The sequence below is a fragment of the Carassius gibelio genome, chromosome A11 (genome assembly GCF_023724105.1).
Source record: "Carassius gibelio isolate Cgi1373 ecotype wild population from Czech Republic chromosome A11, carGib1.2-hapl.c, whole genome shotgun sequence".
Classification (NCBI taxonomy): Eukaryota; Metazoa; Chordata; class Actinopteri; order Cypriniformes; family Cyprinidae; genus Carassius; species Carassius gibelio.
The window spans coordinates 3,117,458-3,138,938 of record NC_068381.1 but is presented as its reverse complement, the minus strand read 5'-3'; the positions used below and the strand labels follow the sequence as shown (position 1 = coordinate 3,138,938).

The 21,481-nt window shown below is 34.9% G+C and overlaps 1 protein-coding gene across 6 annotated transcripts in view; it reads right to left on the bottom strand.

Annotated features, from left to right (window-relative positions):
• Nucleotides 1–21,481, bottom strand: part of LOC128022027 (sarcolemmal membrane-associated protein) — a 46,766-nt gene that overhangs the window by 6,928 nt on the left and 18,357 nt on the right. For 2 of the 6 annotated variants that reach the window (XM_052609225.1, XM_052609226.1), the window contains exons 4-19: nt 17,913–17,949; nt 16,399–16,461; nt 15,493–15,588; nt 15,269–15,340; nt 15,042–15,182; nt 14,521–14,658; nt 13,611–13,779; nt 13,399–13,449; nt 11,527–11,589; nt 9,835–9,894; nt 9,628–9,702; nt 7,350–7,430; nt 6,995–7,054; nt 2,324–2,431; nt 2,148–2,222; nt 396–701 (exon numbers count right to left, since the gene is read on the bottom strand). In XM_052609225.1, the coding sequence (XP_052465185.1) occupies nt 396–701; nt 2,148–2,222; nt 2,324–2,431; nt 6,995–7,054; nt 7,350–7,430; nt 9,628–9,702; nt 9,835–9,894; nt 11,527–11,589; nt 13,399–13,449; nt 13,611–13,779; nt 14,521–14,658; nt 15,042–15,182; nt 15,269–15,340; nt 15,493–15,588; nt 16,399–16,461; nt 17,913–17,949 (1,595 nt within the window). Of the gene's footprint in view, nt 1–395; nt 702–2,147; nt 2,223–2,323; nt 2,432–6,994; nt 7,055–7,349; nt 7,431–9,627; nt 9,703–9,834; nt 9,895–11,526; nt 11,590–13,398; nt 13,450–13,610; nt 13,780–14,520; nt 14,659–15,041; nt 15,183–15,268; nt 15,341–15,492; nt 15,589–16,398; nt 16,462–17,912; nt 17,950–19,666; nt 19,992–21,481 lie in introns of those variants that run through there. The other 4 variants (XM_052609227.1, XM_052609228.1, XM_052609230.1 and 1 more) reach the window with 3 other exon arrangements.

The following is a 21,481-nucleotide window of genomic DNA, read 5'->3' as shown; positions in this document are numbered from 1 at the left end:
AAGCTTTTGAACAATTTAGGGCATCTCTGCTGAATAAAAATCTCACTGACCCCAATTTTTTCTAAAGTACTGCATGCTTTTTTTTCACTCATTTAACTAAATGTTCTTCTCATGGCCAGTCACCCAGAAAAACTGAACTTAAACAATGCTAATGAGAGGAAACGAATGTTTCCAAACAGGAATCAAAGGCGCTAGAAAAGAGAGAGATCAGGGATGATCTCAGCCATTGTTCCTCTGAAGTCAGCTTGATTTATGACATCCAGGGAACATTACAAGCCAAACTGCACATGAGGGATGCAGCAGGTTCGCTGATGACGGAGAGCTACGCTGGCCTGACCGCTGAACCAAGCATGGGTTTAACAGTGATTCTGCTCAGCCAGAAACCGATGGAGTACCTTGGAGTTGGCTAGCTCTTTCCTGGTGCTGGCTCTGGAGCTGGAAGCTGGTCTGCAGGTTGCTGATCTCCACTTCATACTTGGCTGCCGTCTGTCTCCATTTGTCCAGTTCGGCGGTGACTGTGCTCAGGTCTCCCTGCAGGGCGGCGATCTCTCGTTCCCGCTCGGCGGTGGCGGTCTCCACGGCGTGCCGGAGAACCAGGATCTCCTCCTGGGCGCTGTAGAGCTCCTCTCGGGTGATGCTGATAGTGTTCTCTCTCTGCTCACGCAAATCCTCCATATCAGACTGGAGCTTCGCCAGTTGAGCTGAAGACAAAGAAGAGTTGCAGTGATTTCGCCATAATTAATGGGTGGTAATGCATCAAAAAACTAACATGGCAACAGAAAATATTGACCAAAGCTGATGTGATGTTTAATTAGCATTTCTGCTATGGTTAGTCCTGGATCAACAATATTGATTTCTCTTTGTTTGTTTTTTGACTTTTCATTATGATGAACAGATCTTTCAGTCTGGGTTCTCTTCAGTTCAGTAAACATTACTTATAGTGTTTCTGAAATCTAATAATTAATCACGGGTTTGAGCTTTTTATGTGCAAAAAATAAAAAAGCCTGAGGATTCAAATTGCCATTTTTATAACAAAATTCAAACAATAAATGTTGTTCTGATGCATGTGAACCAATCATCTCTTCCTCTTTACTACTAGTTATAGCAAAAACAAAAAGATGAATGAACATGAGAAGGTATGCGGAATAAAACTGTACGTAATTTCTCATTTCATCTCTCAGAGTGTTTCAATTGTGGAAAATCGAATAAAACAACTTTTACCCCAGGAAAGACATTTAATCTCCATGAATTCATAAGTCAGAAAAAAATAACGCTAGAGAGGATAATTTTCATGAATATCTGCACTATATTACACATTCATTATATTTTAACTTAACCTTGTATATTCATTATTTAATGTGTGTGTAAGTCAGTCAGTCATGAAAACAATCTTTTTATCACAGACACTGTGATTTGGAGCAGAAATATAATTATATAATTAAAATGTTTATGTAAAACTGCCTCGAGTGCAATATACATGTTTATATGCAACTCTTTTTTTTTTTTTTAAGTTGAATATTAAAACAAATGTAATTGAAAATTTTAATTTCACATTTGGTGTTTAGGTAAAATAAAATAATTTCAATAAAAACTGGGGCAGAACCATAAAACAGTAAACATTTTATATAAACAACTGCAATTTCTATACTACACAGTTTTTATTTACATTACACTTTTATCCAAAGCGACTTACAGTACATTCAGGCTTTATTTGTATTTGAGTGTTGATTATTAATTAATTAAATATATATAAATTAGGTTTTCAGCTAAATTAAAATGTTGATTGTGGTTTCACAGTTTAGGTAAAAATTAATTTCATACAATGAATTGGAGTAGAAACATTTTTTAATTAAATAATTAAGATGAAAGTGCAATTGAAATGTTTATTAATATATTTATATATAACTCCAATTTTATTCCAGGGTTGGTTATTAAATACATTATATGTCATTGATTATTTTAATTTATTTATTTTTTGTTTTCTGTAAAAAAAAAAAAAAAAAAAAAACTGCATTTCATTCTTAATGTAAAAAAAAAAAAAAAAAAAAGATTAGGGTGCGTGACTATAAACGTTTCATCAGCCCATACTGATTAGATTTTAAAGTGGTTCTGAAGATTAAAGTAGGATTAAGTGTTAAATGACTCACTCTGTAAGAAGCGGATCTGTTTCGCAGATTCTTCCGTCTGCTGTCTGTTGGTTCTCCTCTCCTCCTCCAGAAGAGCTGATGAGAACAAGACGCTCAGCGATTCACACAGTGCAATCATGACCCTCGATTATTAATGACGAATCCCTTTTAAAGGAGCGTTTAGCACCCTGCTGTACCTTGCAGCTCGAGGCATTTCTGTTTGCCAGTGTTGGCGAGCTCCTGGGCCTCCTGCAGCTCTCGGTGGAGGTGAGGAATGACCTGCTCAGTGTCTCCTGACTCCATTTCTACAGATACACACAGAGCAGACGCTGAAGTGAGGGAGGATGAAGAAATAACATGGCTGACACAAAGTCATAAAGACATCAAGAGAGATCAATTGACAATCTCACACCCCTTATGTTGCATTTATAACTCATCCTGCCTGAACATGAATTATGCTTTAAATCATGCAGCTTGTTGCGAAATCCTATTAATTTTCTTAATGATTCTAGTCCTTAGAGACTCAAGCATTTATACTTCATTTTTTTTTTTACATCTAAACGCAGCTTTAGGAAGCCATTATGTTTTAAAACCTATTTAGTTCAGGTTAAATTTGCACTGGAGTTTAATTTGGGAAAAGGTTGAGATTTAAGTGCATTCAGTGATGCAAAACCATTAAGGATACAGTAATTTAAAAAAAAACTAAATTGAGAATTTTACTATCTGAACATTTAAAGACTGCAATAAAATCTTACATCAAAAGATATTTTAAATAGAAGTAATTTTAATGCCACATAATTAGACAGTATAGTGTATTTCTATTAACAAACACACACAAAAACATTTAGTTTAGGAATAATACTTTTTTTTTTTTTTTTGGAAGCCAGTGCATTTAGAGCTGCAAAATTTCACCACTATTTTTGATACAGTAAGTGAGTTTTGAAAGACTTTTTTATTTCAACCTGTAAAGATACAGAATTTCACTATTTGAGCATTTAAATACTGTAATAAAAATGTGTATTAAAGCATTTTTTTTTATTTTAGTAATACTTTAAAAATGAGACTATAATGATGAAATTACTCTGAATAAAACACCCTAAAGAAACTGAAAAGATGCATTTGAAAAGCAAAACATTCATTGTGATACATTTAAGAGCGTCCGTTATTATGACTCCTATTTAGTGGCATTTAAGTTATTATTTATTTTGTTTATACAAACATTGCATTTCTAGGAATGCAAATGTAAAAACGCTGCAGTTCCTAATAAACGCATGTTTTCATGGTCTCAAACTGCACACACATACAATCAGATTTCTGTGCTAGAAATGCTTCTCCCTAAAGACCAGAGCCTCTGTGATTGAGACCAATCCATCACAAAGGGTCAAATCGCATTCTGTTCGACCCTATGGGCAGAAACACCAAGCACTGAAACACGATTACCGTAATCCAAAACCAAAATGCTTGCTCAGAATCAGTTCATGAAAGATGAAGTCCAGCACACACTCAGACTTCTCTAAAGGAAGATCTACAAATGAGCCTTTGGGATGACCTGCATCAGGCCGAGCAAAAGAGGCATTAGACACTCTCCTGCGTTCCCTCATATGACTTCATGCCGAGCAAACACACATTTGCAGTCTCTCTGAGGAGCATCCAGTTGGTCTCTCATGTGGCCTTGTAACAACAGGCTTTTGGGAAACCTCCTCTGACCAGAAACTGATGAACGTCCCCCTCTCTGAACACCCTACAGATGTCGGTGAAATCATGTGCTAATTTAAGGGCTTGTAATCAGTCATGATGTCAGACGAAGGGTGTTTACTGCAAGCGAGGGAGTTGCTTTCAGGCGAAATGATGAAACGAATTTGTCTTTTTAGTGGTGTTTCTGAAGTTTTGCCATTTATTTAATGAGAGGGTGCATGAAGTGGTGTGTAATCTCATTCTGCTCCTCCTTCAGGGATTTCATCAAGAGCGTCTCAAAAGGATTTTATGGCTGAGATTGTGTATCACAGCCATATAAGGTTACATGTGTTCAGATAACTCTTCATTAAGGAAATTGAATAACTCATGCCAGACGCCTCGGTGTAGATGCAATCTAGAGGTTAAAGAGCAATTCAACAGCGCCTCCTAGTGGTGCATTTTACCATATATGGCTATGACCCACTACAGGGCCCAAACACATTTTAAGGGGATCAAGTTAACAGTTAACTAAAGCGAAAAAACTAAAAAAAACTAAATGGGATTTAAATAATTAATTTTTTTTAATAAAAAAATAAATAAAAAAATTACAAAATGTAAAAAAAAAAAAAAAAAAAAAAACTATAATAGTATCTTATTAATAATAAAATAAACTTATTTCCTCAACTTGTCATTTTTATTTAAGAACCAGGTTCCTCACGGTTTTGGGAAAACCTGGAAATATTAATGAATTTTAAAGTTAAGACATTTTGTTCCTGAAGAGTCATGAAATTTAGGAACTTTCTAGAACAAAATTTTTTTCTTATGTCAAACTCTAAAATATTATTAAATATAAAATTAAAATATTATGATCAGAAAATACTATTTGGGTAGAATGGCTGTGTTAAAAATAATTGTAAAAACTTAGAAAACATTTAGATTCAGTATTGAACCAGAAGAACATTCAGTTCTTTAAATGTTATGAAATTTTAAAATAATAAAATTAACTATTTTGATTTCATTATAACTGATTTATTATTATTATTATTTATTTTAATTGTATTAGTTTAATGAATTATATATTTAGAAAATGGGGAAAAGTAACTTTCTCATTACAGTGCATGCACAAATGGGGCTATTTTGGAGATTGGTGGGGCTTTGAGTCAAAACGATTGAGAACCACTTATTTAATGAGATGAAAAAGCAGTTAACTTCCCTTAGTTTCAGCTTGGCATCCTATTTATACAAAATTAATGCACTTAATGTCTAATATCAATATTCTCCATAATTTTCCAAAGGTAACTTTATATACATTTACACTGGGCATTCAACAACTTGACCTAGCATGCACTACACCTAAGGTCAACTTATGAACTTAGTTTTTTTTTTTTTACTGCATCAGAAAGTGGGATTTCCATCATCTATCCAGATTTCTCCTCCTCATCTTTAGCTGGAAAAATATGCATGCTACTCAAGTGAAGAACAGGCCCCGTTTAAATCATGAAGAAAAAAATAAGGTAGAGAGAAAAGCTTAATGTCCCAAACTTCCCCAAGACTGCCCTCAAACAATGAGGTGCTGAAACTGGTGCTTCGCTCTTTATCTGACGTCCCGTTAAAGGACATGAGCTCACTGCCTTCACGAGAGCTGATGACTGAATTAAGATCAACTGAATGGTGAAATTCAGAATAGAGGTTTCTGCTGTGTCGTCTCTCTCATTTAGGACAGATACAGATATAGTTCACCAGTAAATCCAGCCAGGTCAAATGACACTCGAGCCACACATGGTCAATCTCAAACTAACGCACACAAAGAGTCTATCAGGGGCTTTTATCTCCCCAGCAGGAGCTTAATAACACCATATTCTACTTCAGCAAGAGCTCTCCCACTTTAAAAGTCCACTTAGTTTTACTCAAGGTGTGTTGCATCAAAAACACAAATAATTATACTTCAAATAACCATTTTTTCAAGTCAATTGACCCTTAGAGTTGATTAAGTTCCTGAATATTCAATAAGCAATAAATATGTAAAGATGGGGCGGTCATATGTTAATGAGCTTATGACTGACATATTGATTTTTTGAATAAGCAGCTTTTATGGTATACTTTCAATAAATGGCTTTTTTTGGACTTTTTAATTAATTATTCATTATGTATAATATGTAGTATGGCTGTATAATATTTTAATATAAAATCCTGTTTTAGATTATATGACCCTATATGAGCCATGCATGTGTGGGAGCCAAATGTGCTTCTGTCTGATTTGACTCAGCAGGGTGAAAATAGATGAATGCTCTCGATATTTTCAGCGTGAGCGGATGAGTCACAACTGAGCTGACGATATCTGAGATGAACCGAATCTAGAGGAGCCGCTATGACTTCTAGAAAACAAACTATCAGTAGAGATAAGTGGCCTTTCAGCACATGTCACTGTATCGTCTGTTTCTCCACCATTCATTAATGTAACTGCTGCTTAAACATGGTTTTAAACTTTTTTTTTTTCCTAAGAGACAATATGTTAAAGGGCTTTCATTTAAAGCAAACTTCACATAAGAAAAAAGACATTTACATTTAGTCATTTAGACATTTTCTGCCTGGCTATGCAGAAGTAACTGCCATAGCTGGAGGATAATATGGAATGTCAGTTTAAATGTACTCTGAAAGTTTTCAAATGTAACACTGAACAGATTTAGAATTCTGGAGAAACTAAAAAGTGATACACTGTATCAGTTCAAAAATCAACAGCCCTTTTCCTCTGACTGACTGACTGACACACAGACGTCTGAGCGGAAGCTGTACGTGACATTGTGAGAGCACTCAGTGTCTAATTGGGCTGTAATTGGTTTACATTCCAGACTTTCCTCCAGTGGAACATAAAGTGGGGCGAGAGGAAAGATCTGAGGGAGAGAGATAAACCAGGATGAGGCTGAGACACCTGCCAGGAGGACGGCCTTCGAGAAACACGCTAACACCTTTGGGTCCCACAGCTGTCACTTCCAGCAGATGCAGACCTTATATAGAAAGATTGGGGAATAACACACCCGGCACAGTTGTGCCGCATGCCAGTCCCCTGAGCACTAATGAGTGCAGATAAAGAGGGTGACTAACTGCTCAGGCCAGCCAAATCACACAAACACACCCACATCAGCACTGGCGCTTCAGACAGAGAAAACTAACACACCAAAGAATGGAGGGAGTACCTTTCAGAAGAGAAACCCTGTTCTGGGACTCGTTCAGTTCTTGTTCATCCATCTGTCCGTCTGGTATAAGAGAAAGAATAAAACATGAAAAAATGAAAAGGAGAACAAAACAAAAAAGGACAGAAAGAACAAAAAACAAGAAAACGACAAAGAACAAAAAAGAAAAAGAAAATGAAGGGGAAAAAAAGAAAAATGAAAGTGAAAGAACAAAATAATCAGAGAAAGTCAAAAATAAAGTTTAAAAAATAAATCAGAACAAGTTGTAATTAATATACAAGATAAAATATAAAGTTACGTTTGTCATATATATATATATTTTTTTTATACATAACCAATGTGTCCGTGTTTCACGTACCTGATGTGTCGTCGCTGCTTTTCTCCTTGCTGGGGCTCAGAGTATCTGACATATCACACTCTTTAGCGTCTATCTGGTTTTCTATGGAGGCAGAGCGGAAGAGACCACTTAGAGCAGAGGGGTCACACACTCATAACTCAAAACAACATTAAAATAATCATACTTGTATAGCCATCACACCCTTTATCAGGCTCACTCTGGATGTCTAAACAGGTGCGTGTTTGTTGGCTGTTAACATATTAGTGACGATTCCTCTTGATCTACCACAGCAGGCAGTGATTGAGCCCCCTTTAGTTCATTCTCTCTGGCTGGTGGTAGTTATTGCCCACACATGGTCATTTGAGTGACCTGGGCTTCCAAAGGGACATACAGTCACATGCTAAACTAGTTGCTGATTAAGTTTTGCACTGCTGTAGTATCCATGTGGACTAAAATGAGTTATAAATGGGGTTTAATAAAGGAGGTGGTGACAGCGGTCTAAAGAAACTCCTGGAAACATGTTCATGCTGCTAATGCATCATCTGATATGACTGAACTGCACCTCAAATTTCAGCATCTTTTTCAATGAAAGTTAGAAATGTCATTTAGAAAATCACTATCAGTCAATGCTGTCTAGATACTTCCGTTACTCACAGACATCAGGCCAAATAATTCACACTGAAGTCTATTTATGACCTGAAAACCACCCTTCCTGCAGTAACATTACATGAAAGATGAATAAGCACAGTGTAGGGAACGACCAGTGACCAGACTTTTTTCCTAATTGATGCTGTACAGTTGCTTGCACACAATCTGTATTGTAAAAAGCGCTATATAAATAAAGGTGACTGACTGACTGATTATTCGATTTAAAAATTTGAACGTATAAACAAAAAAGTTACCTCAAATAGTATGTTTTAAGGCTATTATTATTATTATTGTTGTGTGGTTGTTAGGCAGAATGAACTGAAAGACTTTAAATTGTAAAGGTCAATTCACACAAAGAACGTTAACTATATAGATAACGATATTAGCGTCCACACCAGCGAACGATATTGTTTGTGTATTCTAAGCGGACGCGCGTCTGCTGCTTTAAATTCTCGAGCTCATTACAGTAGGATTGATTCTGATTTGTTAGCAATATTTTTATCGTTCATCAGAAAAAGAAAAAAGTTCTGAAAGTGATTCCAACGATATCGTTTCTCTGTGCCTTTATCGTTATCTTTATAGTTATCATTTTAACTTTATAGTTTATAGTTATCATTCTTGATGTGAACGGGCCTTAAACAAAAAAAGTTTACCAGACCAGTTTGTTTTAAATGTATCATTATCATAAGGCAGAATTAAAAATTTAAATGAAAAATGTTACAACAAACAGGTTTTTCTTTTCTTTTTTTTCATACCAATTATTTAGAATATTCAAACATTTTAAAATGTAAGAAAAACATTTATTGTTTTTTGTTATTTTTATCTATTAATATAATTATTATTAGGCTTAATATATTAAAACATTTTAAAAAGTAAACAAAAATACAACAAATATTTTGTTTTAAACCTACTATTATTATTATTATTATTATTATTATTATTATTATTATTATTATTATTATTGGGCAGAATAGATTTTAAAAGATTTTAAAATGCAAGCACTAAAAAAGTTGCAACAAATAGTTTGTTTTAAATCTGTTATTATTATCATTAGGCAGAATAGATAAAAATGTTTAATGTAAACAAGAAGCTAGTTAGTACAAGCGGATTTGATTTTCATAACCTATGATAATGATGAAGCTGGATGATTTTAAAGTGCAAATGAAAAGGATACAACAAATAGTTTGGTTTACATCTATTTTATTAGGCTAAAATGATTTAAACATTTTTTTTTTATGTAAACTTTTTTTTACCTGCTATTTTTATTATAAGGACAAATCGATTAAAACTCAAAATGTAAATGAAACTTACAACAAGGAGTAAACCAACTATTATTATTTGAATAATAATAATAATCAGCTAAAACTTCACTGGCGATTATGATCTTATGAGAGCTCATTACAGTAATGACCCTGACCTGATCATGTTCTTCGAGGATGCTAAAAATAACCATAATGCTCATTCCTGCCACCCAGAGACTGCAGTTGTTTAATTTGGTTTTAAATAGAGTCCAGGGGTGAAACCATGAGCCTGCCTTGCCATCAGATTGCATCATATCCTAATGTGATGGCTCTCTCAAACCTAGTTTAATCTAGAAAGAAACAGACTTGATTAAACTTAGACTAAAATGATGACAGAATTGTGATGATACCTTTAAGTCTGTCCGGACTGGCCAAGCTGTTGTCCACTGTCGTCTGGTTATTCTGAAGATGTGCATCAATGACTTCTGTGGAATAAATCAGGAAAACATGTCAGGCCTCTTCTCCTTTTCTTGAGTGGTTCACCAGAAGTGTGAAAATGCTCTTAGTGCCTTTCTAGATCAATCGATTTAAAAAAAACACACAATCTGTGCTCTTACCATCAAAGTTTGACAGCTTGTTAATGGAAGAGTCCACAGCTTCCTTCAGCTGCCTCACCGCTGGTTAAAAAAAGGAAAAATCATGTCAGTATATCGGTCTCTTCATGCTCACTAAACCAACATGGTGCATCCATCAAATATTCAGCATTAAATATGACGCAGCACTGATGCAGCCCAACTGAATACTGTATCAGCAGCAGCAACAAAACTGCAAAGTGACACATGAAAAGCATCAGTGGAAGCTCATAGACTTCAGAACACAAGCTGGTGAGAGTGAAGAAAATCCCCAGGAATAGAGAAAACCCAAGTGAAGTGAAAACAGATGCCATGCAAGTGTGTTAGAATCTGTGTGGAGTTTGGAGAGGGATATTCACTTATGTATTAAGAGACTATATGCATCTCAGGGATAGCTTATGAGCTGAAATAACACATTTTAAAATAACAATGGACAGTGTCTATAACAATGTCTCTGTTTCACAATAGAGTTAAATATATTCGCATACAGCATGGCCTCTCAAAATGTATTGCTTAACATAAAAATAAACATAATTCTCATTTTTGATCAAACTAGAACAGACTTAAACTTACATACAAATCAAAGCAAATGCCCAGCAATATTACAAGCATTACAAGCTGAATTAAAGTCAGAAATTAACCCAGCATTTCACCAGATTTGGAACTAGGTGTTTGAAAAACTACTGTCAAATACACACTCAACACCAAAACACATTTTATCTTCCAAATTACAGAATCACTTGATAAAGATAACTGCACATTTCTTTCTTTTTTACATTTTTAAATTGTGAATATGCATTTTTTAATAAGAGTCATAAATGAGTCTGCTGATCCCAATGCACAAATGATATTTAATAACTAATGTATTTCTTGTTTTAAAATGAGCTTTGAGCTCAATAATGGTTCGGAGTCCGAGTCAACCTACTTTTGAGTTCATAAAAAAACCCACAAAAACTCCTCTAGCATCGCAAACAGACGGTAGACTTCATATTAGTTCCAAATGCCAAAAATAAAAAGTCTGAAATTATATAGCCCTGCATTTTGAAACCAAAATCCAGTGATATGCAAATTATAAATTACCTAATTTGATGATGCAGAGTTCAAAAATATCAATAAAACCCATCACATTCAAATTAATTTGAAATAATCAATTTATTAAAATAACAGAAGTAGTCAAATATCAATTTTTTATGGATTTAATAACATTTAAAAAGTGTAATTTTACCTTACAGTATTCAAGAGTGGACAGGCAGAAACCAGCATTAGGCATAAAACTATATCTGCAGAATGAATAATACATGTATAAACTGGCTGAGAATTGAAAATATAAGTGTAATCTGGCTCAGAGGGAGACAGAAATCATGTCTTTGTGGTGTTTTTCTGCTGATTAAGGGACGTTATAACTGGATGTCAAAATTAAAAATGCTTCAAAATGCATCATATTTAGTGACAAGGTGCAACATGCTTGAGCAAAACAGACACTAAGCTCAAAATTAGTAAGAAACAAGTATATTGAGTAAAAATGATGCAGGCCAGTGCTTTATTTAAAGTCTCTGTAAACACCGTCCTCACTTTACAGAGTAAAATGAAAATAGCTGCTGCCTGCATTGGTGTTGATTCATAAGATGGTTCATTAGTACGGCTGAGGAAGACGTTGAAAGAATGCTGTGTACTCACATTGACACTCAATGTACTGTTGGATTAAAGTGCAGTCTCCTCCACTCTTTAAAAGAAAGTGGTCTACCAAAGAAAGAAAAACCCTCCATTAAATGAACAGCAAATGGAAGAAAATCCCACATCGAGGGGCATCAGATGATATTAGAACAGAAGCCAGATCGACAGGATACAACATGAGATGGAGGCGACAGAGATGCAGAGGGCGGGACACGGACACAGACAGGAGACGCCTCGCTGCCCTGAAGAGATTGACTGACACCTGTCAATCACCTGACATGGAGGTCTGGGACTGATGATTCCACCTCATAGATTTCAGAAATACTCAATTTGGATGGGAATCTTCAAAATAAAATCTTCCTTAGGTTATATTACTTAAAATTTTATAGCCAAATTTTACAGCCCTACAAACAACCACAGCAAACTTGAAAAAATAAAATAAAATAAAATGAGGAAAAAATAAGAAAAAAATTAAAAGAAAAACTAAAAAGGTAATTAAATTTAAAATAACAATAAAAGTATGTTTTTGTAGATGATTCCATTCCCTAAGTTTCAAAAACATTGGACGTGTCTCGGAATCTTCTAACATTTTCAAAATAAGAGCTTTTTTGTTTAATGTTTGAAAAAGAAATTAAGAATGCCATAAAAATTAGTATTATATGACTAATATTAGTGTCTGTAAAATAAAATACTGCATTTATTTGGTTAACTGTTGTATTATCTTTTTTAATACATACATTTTTTTAACAGTAAAATACCATTACAATATTTTAAATTTTCTTTTATTTAGTAGTAGTAATAATAAAGACAATTTATGATTATAAATAATAATATAATTTTATAGTCATATTGATATTTAATCAAACATTTGTGAGCAAACTTTGTAGCCCTATAAACAAGCACATAAAACCAGAAACTAATTAACTAAAATAAATTACAATTTCAACTGCAATCACTTTTTTTTAATAAAAAAAAAAAAAAAAAAAAAAAATCACAAGTACATTTTCCCCCAAATCTTGCAGCTTTAAGCCAGTTTTCTGTGCATTTATGCTCTTACAGCAAAAGAAGTGTACATAATCCGTGCTTTAACAACCACGCTTTTAGATGCCAAACGATAGCATCTTTGAAGTTTTCAGTCACTTGTGGCTTTGCACAGGCTGTTCTTACTGAAGTGAAAACCCCATGTAACACTACACTAATCATTCCTGAGATCAGTGTCTTTCATGGAAATAAAAGATAAAGACACAGTTCAGCGAGCCAAACTTCTCTGCCAAAAGGTTTGTGGTCTGTGGCGCACCACTTCACTAGTTTCATTTGCCTCTCATATTATTGCCAGAGAATGTAGTCCTAGAAACCGGTTCAGGAATATAAATAAGCAAGTGATTTCTGGTCTGTTTCAAACTCTACTGCGACACCGACACAGAGTTTAGCGCCAACCCTAATTCAACACTGACTAAATGACACTTATAATATAAATAATTAGCAAAGTGGTAGAATAAGATTGGTCCTGAAGTCTAGTATAAATAACTAAACAGGTCCACCAGCTTGGTTCAGACTACCTTCCTCATATAATGCTTAATTAATCAAATGCTCTGGAAGAATATTGAGAAACGGCCAAATTTGGAGGGGGAAGTCAAGTAAGAGTCCTAAACTGTATACATAGGTGCAGAACACACATGCTCAGTGCAAAAGATCGAAGCCTTCAAGACAGGACAGGTCATAACGGAAGCAAAGCCAGACAGACAAAAAAAAAAAAAGAGGCACAGAACCAAAAATGAAAACCAGGCACCAAAAGGCGAGCTCCCATGCGGATTAAGTGGAAGAGGCGATGCAAGGTTAGCAGCACACTAGCAGACGCATGCGTCTCCAACTCACCTAAACTGTTGTTCTCCTTTATGCTTTTCTCCTGCAGCTGTTCTAACCGGACTGGAGAACGACAACGAGAAGATTTGGGATGACCGAAAATAAAAACAAGAGCTCTATACTGACAGGTGCTCCTCCTCAGCCCGTTTTGTATATTTAGTTAGCGTGATAAGGATGTGCACCGTTCCCGACTGAGAGAGATATAGGATGCTTGTGTGTTTTACCTTGCAGCGCCGTTAGTCTCTCATTCGTGAAGTCATTGTCTGCTTGCAGAGCTTCGATTCGAGCTTGAAGCGCCTGCTCCTTATCCTCCAGCTCTTCAATCTTCAGCTGTAGCTCTTTCTTCTCGTTCAGGCCTTTCTGAGTGAGATCCTCGTGTTTGACTTCTGCCAACTGAACACAGACGTTGGAAAGTGTCAAGGAAGAGTTTTGCATTTAACAAACATTTTCTTAGGCCAAACAAGGCATAAACGAGTTAGTTTTTTCATCAGAACAGATTTGGAGAACATGCATCCCCTTCTCACCAATGGATAAATTGTAGTGAATGGGTGCCGTCAGAATAAGAGTCCAAACAGCTGATAAAAACACAATAATCCACACCACTCCAGTCCACGAGTTAACATCTTGTAAAGTGAAAAGCTGCATTTTTCTAAGAAACAAATCAATTATTGACATGTTTTAACTTTAAAACATTGCTTCTGGCCAAAATGCATAATATTGCTTGCTCTAAGTGAAAAAGTCCAGACAAGATGACTTCTTCACTACAGAAAGCAATATTATGGATAATGGACTTTAATTTTAGCTGGAAGCAACAGTTTAAAGCTACAACATCTTGATGTATTTGTTTCTTACAAACACACAGCTTTCACTTTTCCAGATGTGAACTGATCTTGTGGATTATTGTGATGTTTTAATCAGCTCCCATTCTGACGGCACCCATTCACTGCATTGGCAAGCAAGTGATCCAATGCAACATTTCTCCAAATCTGATGAAGAAACAAACTCATCTACATCTTGGATGACCTGAGGGTGAGTAAACTGTCCGCAAATGTTCATTTTGGGTGAACTATTTCTTTAAAAGGTTTAGCAATTTAACAGGTTTTATATGTTACAGTAGATGAACGGCAGACATGCCTTGATCTTTTCCGTCAGATCCTTGATTTCATTGACGGCTCCATTGTATTTGTTGGCGAGTTCTCTGAGCTCCTCCTGTGTGTGTTCATTCATCTCTCTCAGGTGTGTGCACTCGTCCTCGGTGTTACTCAAACTCCTCTGCAACACAAAAACGGATCAATTGCAACAAATACAACAGAAAACATGGATATAACTGGGCATGATGTTTTACATTGAAAACTTCCTTTACCATGGTAAAATCCATATGCACAGACTCCAACTTGCATATGGCTTTATCATTAACAGCAAATCATCATATTAGAATGATTTCTGAAGGATCATGCGACATTTAAGACTGAAAATGCATGATACTTTAAATATATATTCAAATACAAAAAAGTAAATTTAAATGGTAATATTTCAAAATATTGCTGCTTTTTCTGTCTATAAAATTAAGTAAATGCAGCATGCATATATAAAAACACAGCTCTCTAGAATAGCTCTTATTAAGGCATTAATTCTAAACTTAAATGCGTTTTTACCTCCACCTCAGACAGCTTCCTAACCACCTCGATTTTCTCCTGAAGGACCCGCTTCAGGGACTCTTTGGCTGTCGTCTCATAATTGTGTTTGTCCTCTGTTAAGGCTACAAGCTCCTTTCGGATACCATCTTCTGGTTGGTTCTGAGAAAACAACATGCTTTGGTGAAACGGGAACTATGTTTGTGTCAGCACACATCCTAATACTCAAAGCAGACACGGGGCCTTACTTTGGAATATGCTTGCAACTGATTCCCCATCACCTCCAATTTAGAGAGTAACCGGTCTTCATCGATTAAAGCCTGGATAGACACATAAACAGATCATGCCATCAATTAAATACAGTGGAATAAACAGGCATAACTGTAACATATTCTGAGCACTACTAAACATGCCTATTGAAAGCCATCTGTTCTGAATAATTAATACGGTCTCCTCTTTAATTGTGATGTACCTGCCAGCTGCTCTCAGATGCTTCCTGTGTGCTGGCCAGCAGTCTCTGTAAAGTGGCCAACTTCTGCTCCAGCATCTGCTCTCTGTGTAAGGCCTCCTGAAGGACACAAACACAACATCAACATTATCTGATTTCTAATATGCATAATGATATTTATACTACTCAAAATGTTTACTTTTATTCAGCAAGGACTTATTCAATAGAGCAAAAGTGAGAGTTAAGACTGCAATATTGTTAATTAAACGCGGTTCTTTTTAATCTTGATAATCCAGAATAATATTAAGTGTGTATCCGCATATTAGAATGATTTCTGAAGGATCATGTGACACTGAAGAACGGAGTAATGGCAGCTGAAAATTCAGTTTGCATCACATAAATAAATTCTATTTTAAAATATATTCAGATAGAAAATAGTTACTTAAAATTAAAAAATATTTTTCTAAATATTAGTTTTTTTTCCTGTATAGTTCATTACATAAATAAAGCCTTGGTCCGTATTTCTTTCAAAAGCATTCAAATCTTATCGGAGACTCCAAACTTTAAACTAAATCACATTTGATTAGTATAATATACATATATAGTGTAATAATAATATAAATGATTACAAAGAAAAAAACAGTAACATACTAAAATATTTTATATACACTGTAAAATATAATATATTTAGATTTTTTTTTTTTTTTGTATATTAGTATTTTTGGGAGGTAGAGCATGACTATATATAGTTTATACTACTTTCATTTGAAAAATAATAAAACTAATACTGATTAATAACAATACTCCTATATAAGTACATTTCATATTTTCAGGACAGTTCACTGAAAAGACGAACATCTCACTATGCATCTTCACATTAGGACTCTTAATGTCTTTAGATGGCCAGTAGAGGTCAGAGTTGCTCCATACCTGCAGGTACTGGGAGAGCTGAAACAGTTCCTGAGAATACATACTGGGTGTATTTGCAGACACCTGCATAACAGAAATAAAATAAATAATAAAAACTGTGAAAAGGAGATATCTGCACACAGTGTATATGCAGTGTACATGTATCTGCATGCCTCAATAAAACACGACTGAGCATCTTTTCACACGCTGTCCTTGATGCATCTGAATCAGCAGCACAGTTTAAATAAAAAAAAAAATCAAATGAAATAAAAAATAAAACCAGCACCAAAAGAAACAACATCTTCTGAAAAGGTGAAAACTGGCAAATAACCTTGGATGGTCCCAGTCTAAAAGAATAGAGGCCTTGTAGCTCTTAAATTGAATTGCCTCATTCCTAGCAGTTGTAACACTAACAATCCAAATAATGAAATCGTGACTCAAGTCTAGTTACGTTTATTGAATCCACATGAGGAGACGCTCACACAGCAGAGTATTCTTATACTGACAGCCTCAGATGCTGCGGTCAGATATAGCAGTGCTATATGTGGTTTAAGGCGAACACCAGTCCATCCACACGGTCTCCATTAGAACAGATGGTGTCTCTGAGCGATGATGTAATGATTGTCATCATCACAGTTGCAGATGATGTCATCACTCTGCAGACTGACGTCATTCAACAATTGTGTTTCCTAATCCAATCTGCTCAAGTTCTGACTGAACTCGAAACACACTCCCACTAAACATTCATTATTACTTCACTTTAAGGCTCCTACATTTAAAGAGTCACAACTTGAATGTGAGCAATATTAGTTCAAAAACTATGCATATCAAGAGTTGAGTCAGTATATTTTTAGTTGTTTGAATGAAATTAATTTTTTGGATGCATTAATTAAAGAGTAACAAACTTTCAAATGGTAATGTATTTCAAACAACCTTGCCTTAAACAAATCACTTCAGTAATGCATAATACAAAGACAGCATGTGTCTACTGTCTAGTGTTGTCTACATGGTGTCAGTAAAAGCATTTGACTCTTGATGCACCAAAAAGCACACAATGAACACTGCTATTATATTTCCGTTTAAACACGAACATGATTCAGCATGAGTACATATTTAAAACTTTTAAAGGAAGACACCTCTGCTCTGGGAATAAATCAATACACAACTAAACTGTTCCCTGTTAAAGCTCCACAGAGGCATCCCACACGTAGCATGGCATGAGAGGATAACTGCATTATCTAACTTCATCTGGACCACCTCCAGGATTGTTCACAAATACACCATATAACAGCCTGAGGGAGAGCAGCGTGCCAACATAACACAGGGTGTTGATTCAAAGCAAAGACTTAGAAATCAAATGGCATTCATAAGAGAGCTGCCTCGAGACAACATGCTGTTTGAGATCCAAAAAACAAAAGAACATAATGAACTGGAAAACATTCATTGATGACCACTGTTTGATTTGGACAAAAACAACCTCATATATATATATATATATATATATATAATGCATGAAGGCAGTTGTGAGCGCTTACCTTATCAATAGCCAGGGGCAGTGGTGCTGGAACAACACTGGAAGAGAAAGACAGATGGTTAATGGTTGATGAAGAGGTCTAAGGACACTATGCATGAGGAAAGTTAGCTGCAAATATTTGCTAGCTCACGTGATTCAAGTTTGCACTGTTAATCTTTTACAGTACTGCCCTTCGATAACTTTAAACATTTAGCACACCGCTCGAGAGATGAGGCTTTGCGATACAGCTTGTGTTTCATTGACCTTTTTTGCTTTTAACATCAAAACCTCTTAAATGTCACAGATGTACTCAAACCTATCAGTGTTTTTTTTGTAATCTATTTTGTATCCGTGTTTATTAACATTCTGATTTGTTTAAATTTTTATCTTTTCTTTTTTTATATTTTTTCAGGATGTTTATGTAGTTTCTATCCATTTTTATTTCTCAATGACATACTGTTATAGTTTTTATGAATTACTAGTTTTTATTATTATATTTATATTTTATATGAAATTAGTTGTTACACTTAAGTAAATTTTTTTTTATTTTTTATCAATATATTTCTTTCAATTTTAGCTGTTATTAAAACACTATTAGCATTTTTATTATTATTTTATTATATATATTATTTAAATTTTTAACTAATAACCCTAGCACATCTCACCAAACCCTTACAGCCTTTGTAATACATTACATAATGTAATATACAGCATGAACTGCGATATGGCCAATAAAAAGAACAACAATCGACAGCATATTAAGACATGAAATTCAGAGCTATTAATCTCAGACATACTATTTATCAAAACACAGATATCTGCTGACTGATTCCAGCTGTGTCCCTCCACATCAGCTCTCTAGCTGCCAAAGGTGCACTTAAACACAGTTTCTTTCCCTTAATCTACACAAATAAGTCTGTGGGTTCAAAAGGTCAGCAGTGATACCTGTGGACTATGAGCTCTAGAGAGAATCCAGGCAGAAACAGAATAATGAAAAGCTGTCTGTCACTGGGACTTTGTAAAGGATGTCTAACCAAAGAGAGTCTGGAGAAATGGAACAAATTAACTGATAAACCATAAAGCCTGAAGAACTAGAAAAACATGCCTAACAATGCCTCTTTATCCAACAAAACATTCTGATCAAACATGACAAAGATTCTACAAAATTCCAATCCAGGGCAAATATGATGCTATAAACGTTGCATAAATACACGTAGGGACAGAAATACAGCAAAAGTTACACAATATTTTCCCCAATAAAAACTTTTATAATAAAATAAATAAAAACAAATAGTAAAATAATTACTTTAATAAGTCAAATTAAAGTAATAATAAAATAAATTAAAAATAGAATAAAATTAAAAATAACATTGAAATGAAAATTAAATTAATAAAACAATAAAAAAGTAAATATTTAATTAAATTAAAAAAAATTATAAAACAAGAAAATCATCATTAAAGCATTAATCCACATCTGTAAAAATAATAATAATAAAAATCAGCATGTGATCACTAATCATTGCGTTTCATTGTTCAAAGAAACACAATGATTAAGTTTATTAATTGTTAAATGACCAGCCTTAAAGCTATATTAAACACCAGTTATCCAGATGGGTGTATTATAAAACATGTAGAGAGAGGAATGATGTGTAAATAGTTCTGGGCTCGACAACACACACCCATATAAAAACTTCCTGCTGGATACAATTCACGTCAAGCATTTTCCCCACATACTGCGCCATTGCTTTAAAAGCCTGCATGGAAAAGTCTTGTTACCTGAAACGTACGAAACGTAGACTTTATAGCGCGACACCCATCAGAGGAGCAGATTTCTGTCAGTCATCGCTTCTTGAGATTTTACTTTCAGGCACTTTGCAGAAGAAACATGTGGTCATGCTCTCTTTAGCAGCTCGATGACATGGCAGGATCCTCGTCGCGTACGCAAAATCAAAACAGTGCGGTTCTGTCCGCTCCACACGGTCCGACACCATCCACGCCTCTAACAGCGGTCAAAGTTCAAGAGCTCGTCATGTGATAGTTCCAGACTCTTCTGAAATAAAACACTCCAAAGTCCCTCGGAGCTCCAAACCCATCTGAAGAGCTTCCAATTTTCATACGCAGAGAAACTCAGGCGGGATAATAGTAGCAGAACCTGTTCCTCTGGCTGTCTAACCCTACGGCATTGGCTCACTAACTCGTGCAATGAAAAAAAGACGACGGGTTGGAGAGCATTCCAGCAGACATGGGGGAAGTCCATAATAGTGATCAACAAACATCCTTATAAATGTGGTATACTCTAATGTAACGCAGAAAGAGGTTGTATTTGGAACAGCATACTACCTTACTAATATCTGTGTGGTATATATGCATACTGTACATAATGGGGAAATTGGCAACAAATAATCCCAAGATATTTTTGATCAGCATGCATTAATCTAACAGCCCATCACACAGCAGAAATAAATGTGATGACAGGGATTTAGTGCATATGTGGCTCATAGGTCTGCATGCTCTGTGTGTCTTGTGCCATAGTTTCATCTACTAAACAAACTCAAACTTAAGGGACACAGTTTTCAACGTCTGCATTTCAATATTGTTCCTGTGGTTCAAGTGGTAGGTTGTGGGTTAGATTCCCAGGGAACACATGCTAGGTAAAAATTGTTAGCCTGAATGCAATGCAAGTCGCTTTGGATAAAAACATCTGCTAAATGCATACATTTAATTTAATTTAACATAATGAGTATTTTCAGCCGCTTTACACCATTTCATTTGAGAACATTTACTACGTCATATATATACTCAAACTAGGGATGTTAACGATTAATCGAAGAACGATTATTGTCGATAAGAGATGCAATCAATCAAAGCTATTAAAGCGTGAGGCTGTGAGTGACAGTGATAGTGTATAAATGCATCATCATTTATTCGTAATGTACAAATTAGGCTGTTAATGTGATTTAAACTTTAAAAGTATATTAAAATAGAAATAAAACAAAGTTCTTCAACATGGAAAGCAATAGAAATGTAGTAACCAAGTAATTTCAACAGACAATTATTTAATATTGTACGCAAGTTGTAGGAATGGATAGCCTGTCATGTGTCCTGCAAAGTGTACAATTTTAAATAATTATCTTGTGAAATGACAGTTACTACATTTCTTTTGCTTTCCATTTTGAAGAAATTTGTGTTCTTTTTATTTTAATGAACTTTTAAGGTTTAAATAATTTGAAGCCTAATTTGTACAATAAGAATGAATGATGCACGTGTTTTGCGCACGAGCTGCAAGCAGCCCAACATTAAATCGGTTAACCGACCATCGATAGCTTTAATTGCTTGCATCTCTTATCGACAATTAATCTATCATCGATTAATCATTGACATCCCTAATATACATGTATAGATGCGTGTGTGTTTGGATAGATGGATTTTCTCAATGTTGTTTAACGACTACGTCACTTGCTCAATGCGGCACCATCATTTAGATAAAAAAATAAATAAACACAGTAATAAAAATAATTTAGTTCAGTTAGAGAACAGACACTACAATTACAAATATTTTTTTTTTACATCAATATGTATGCCATGCCTCCA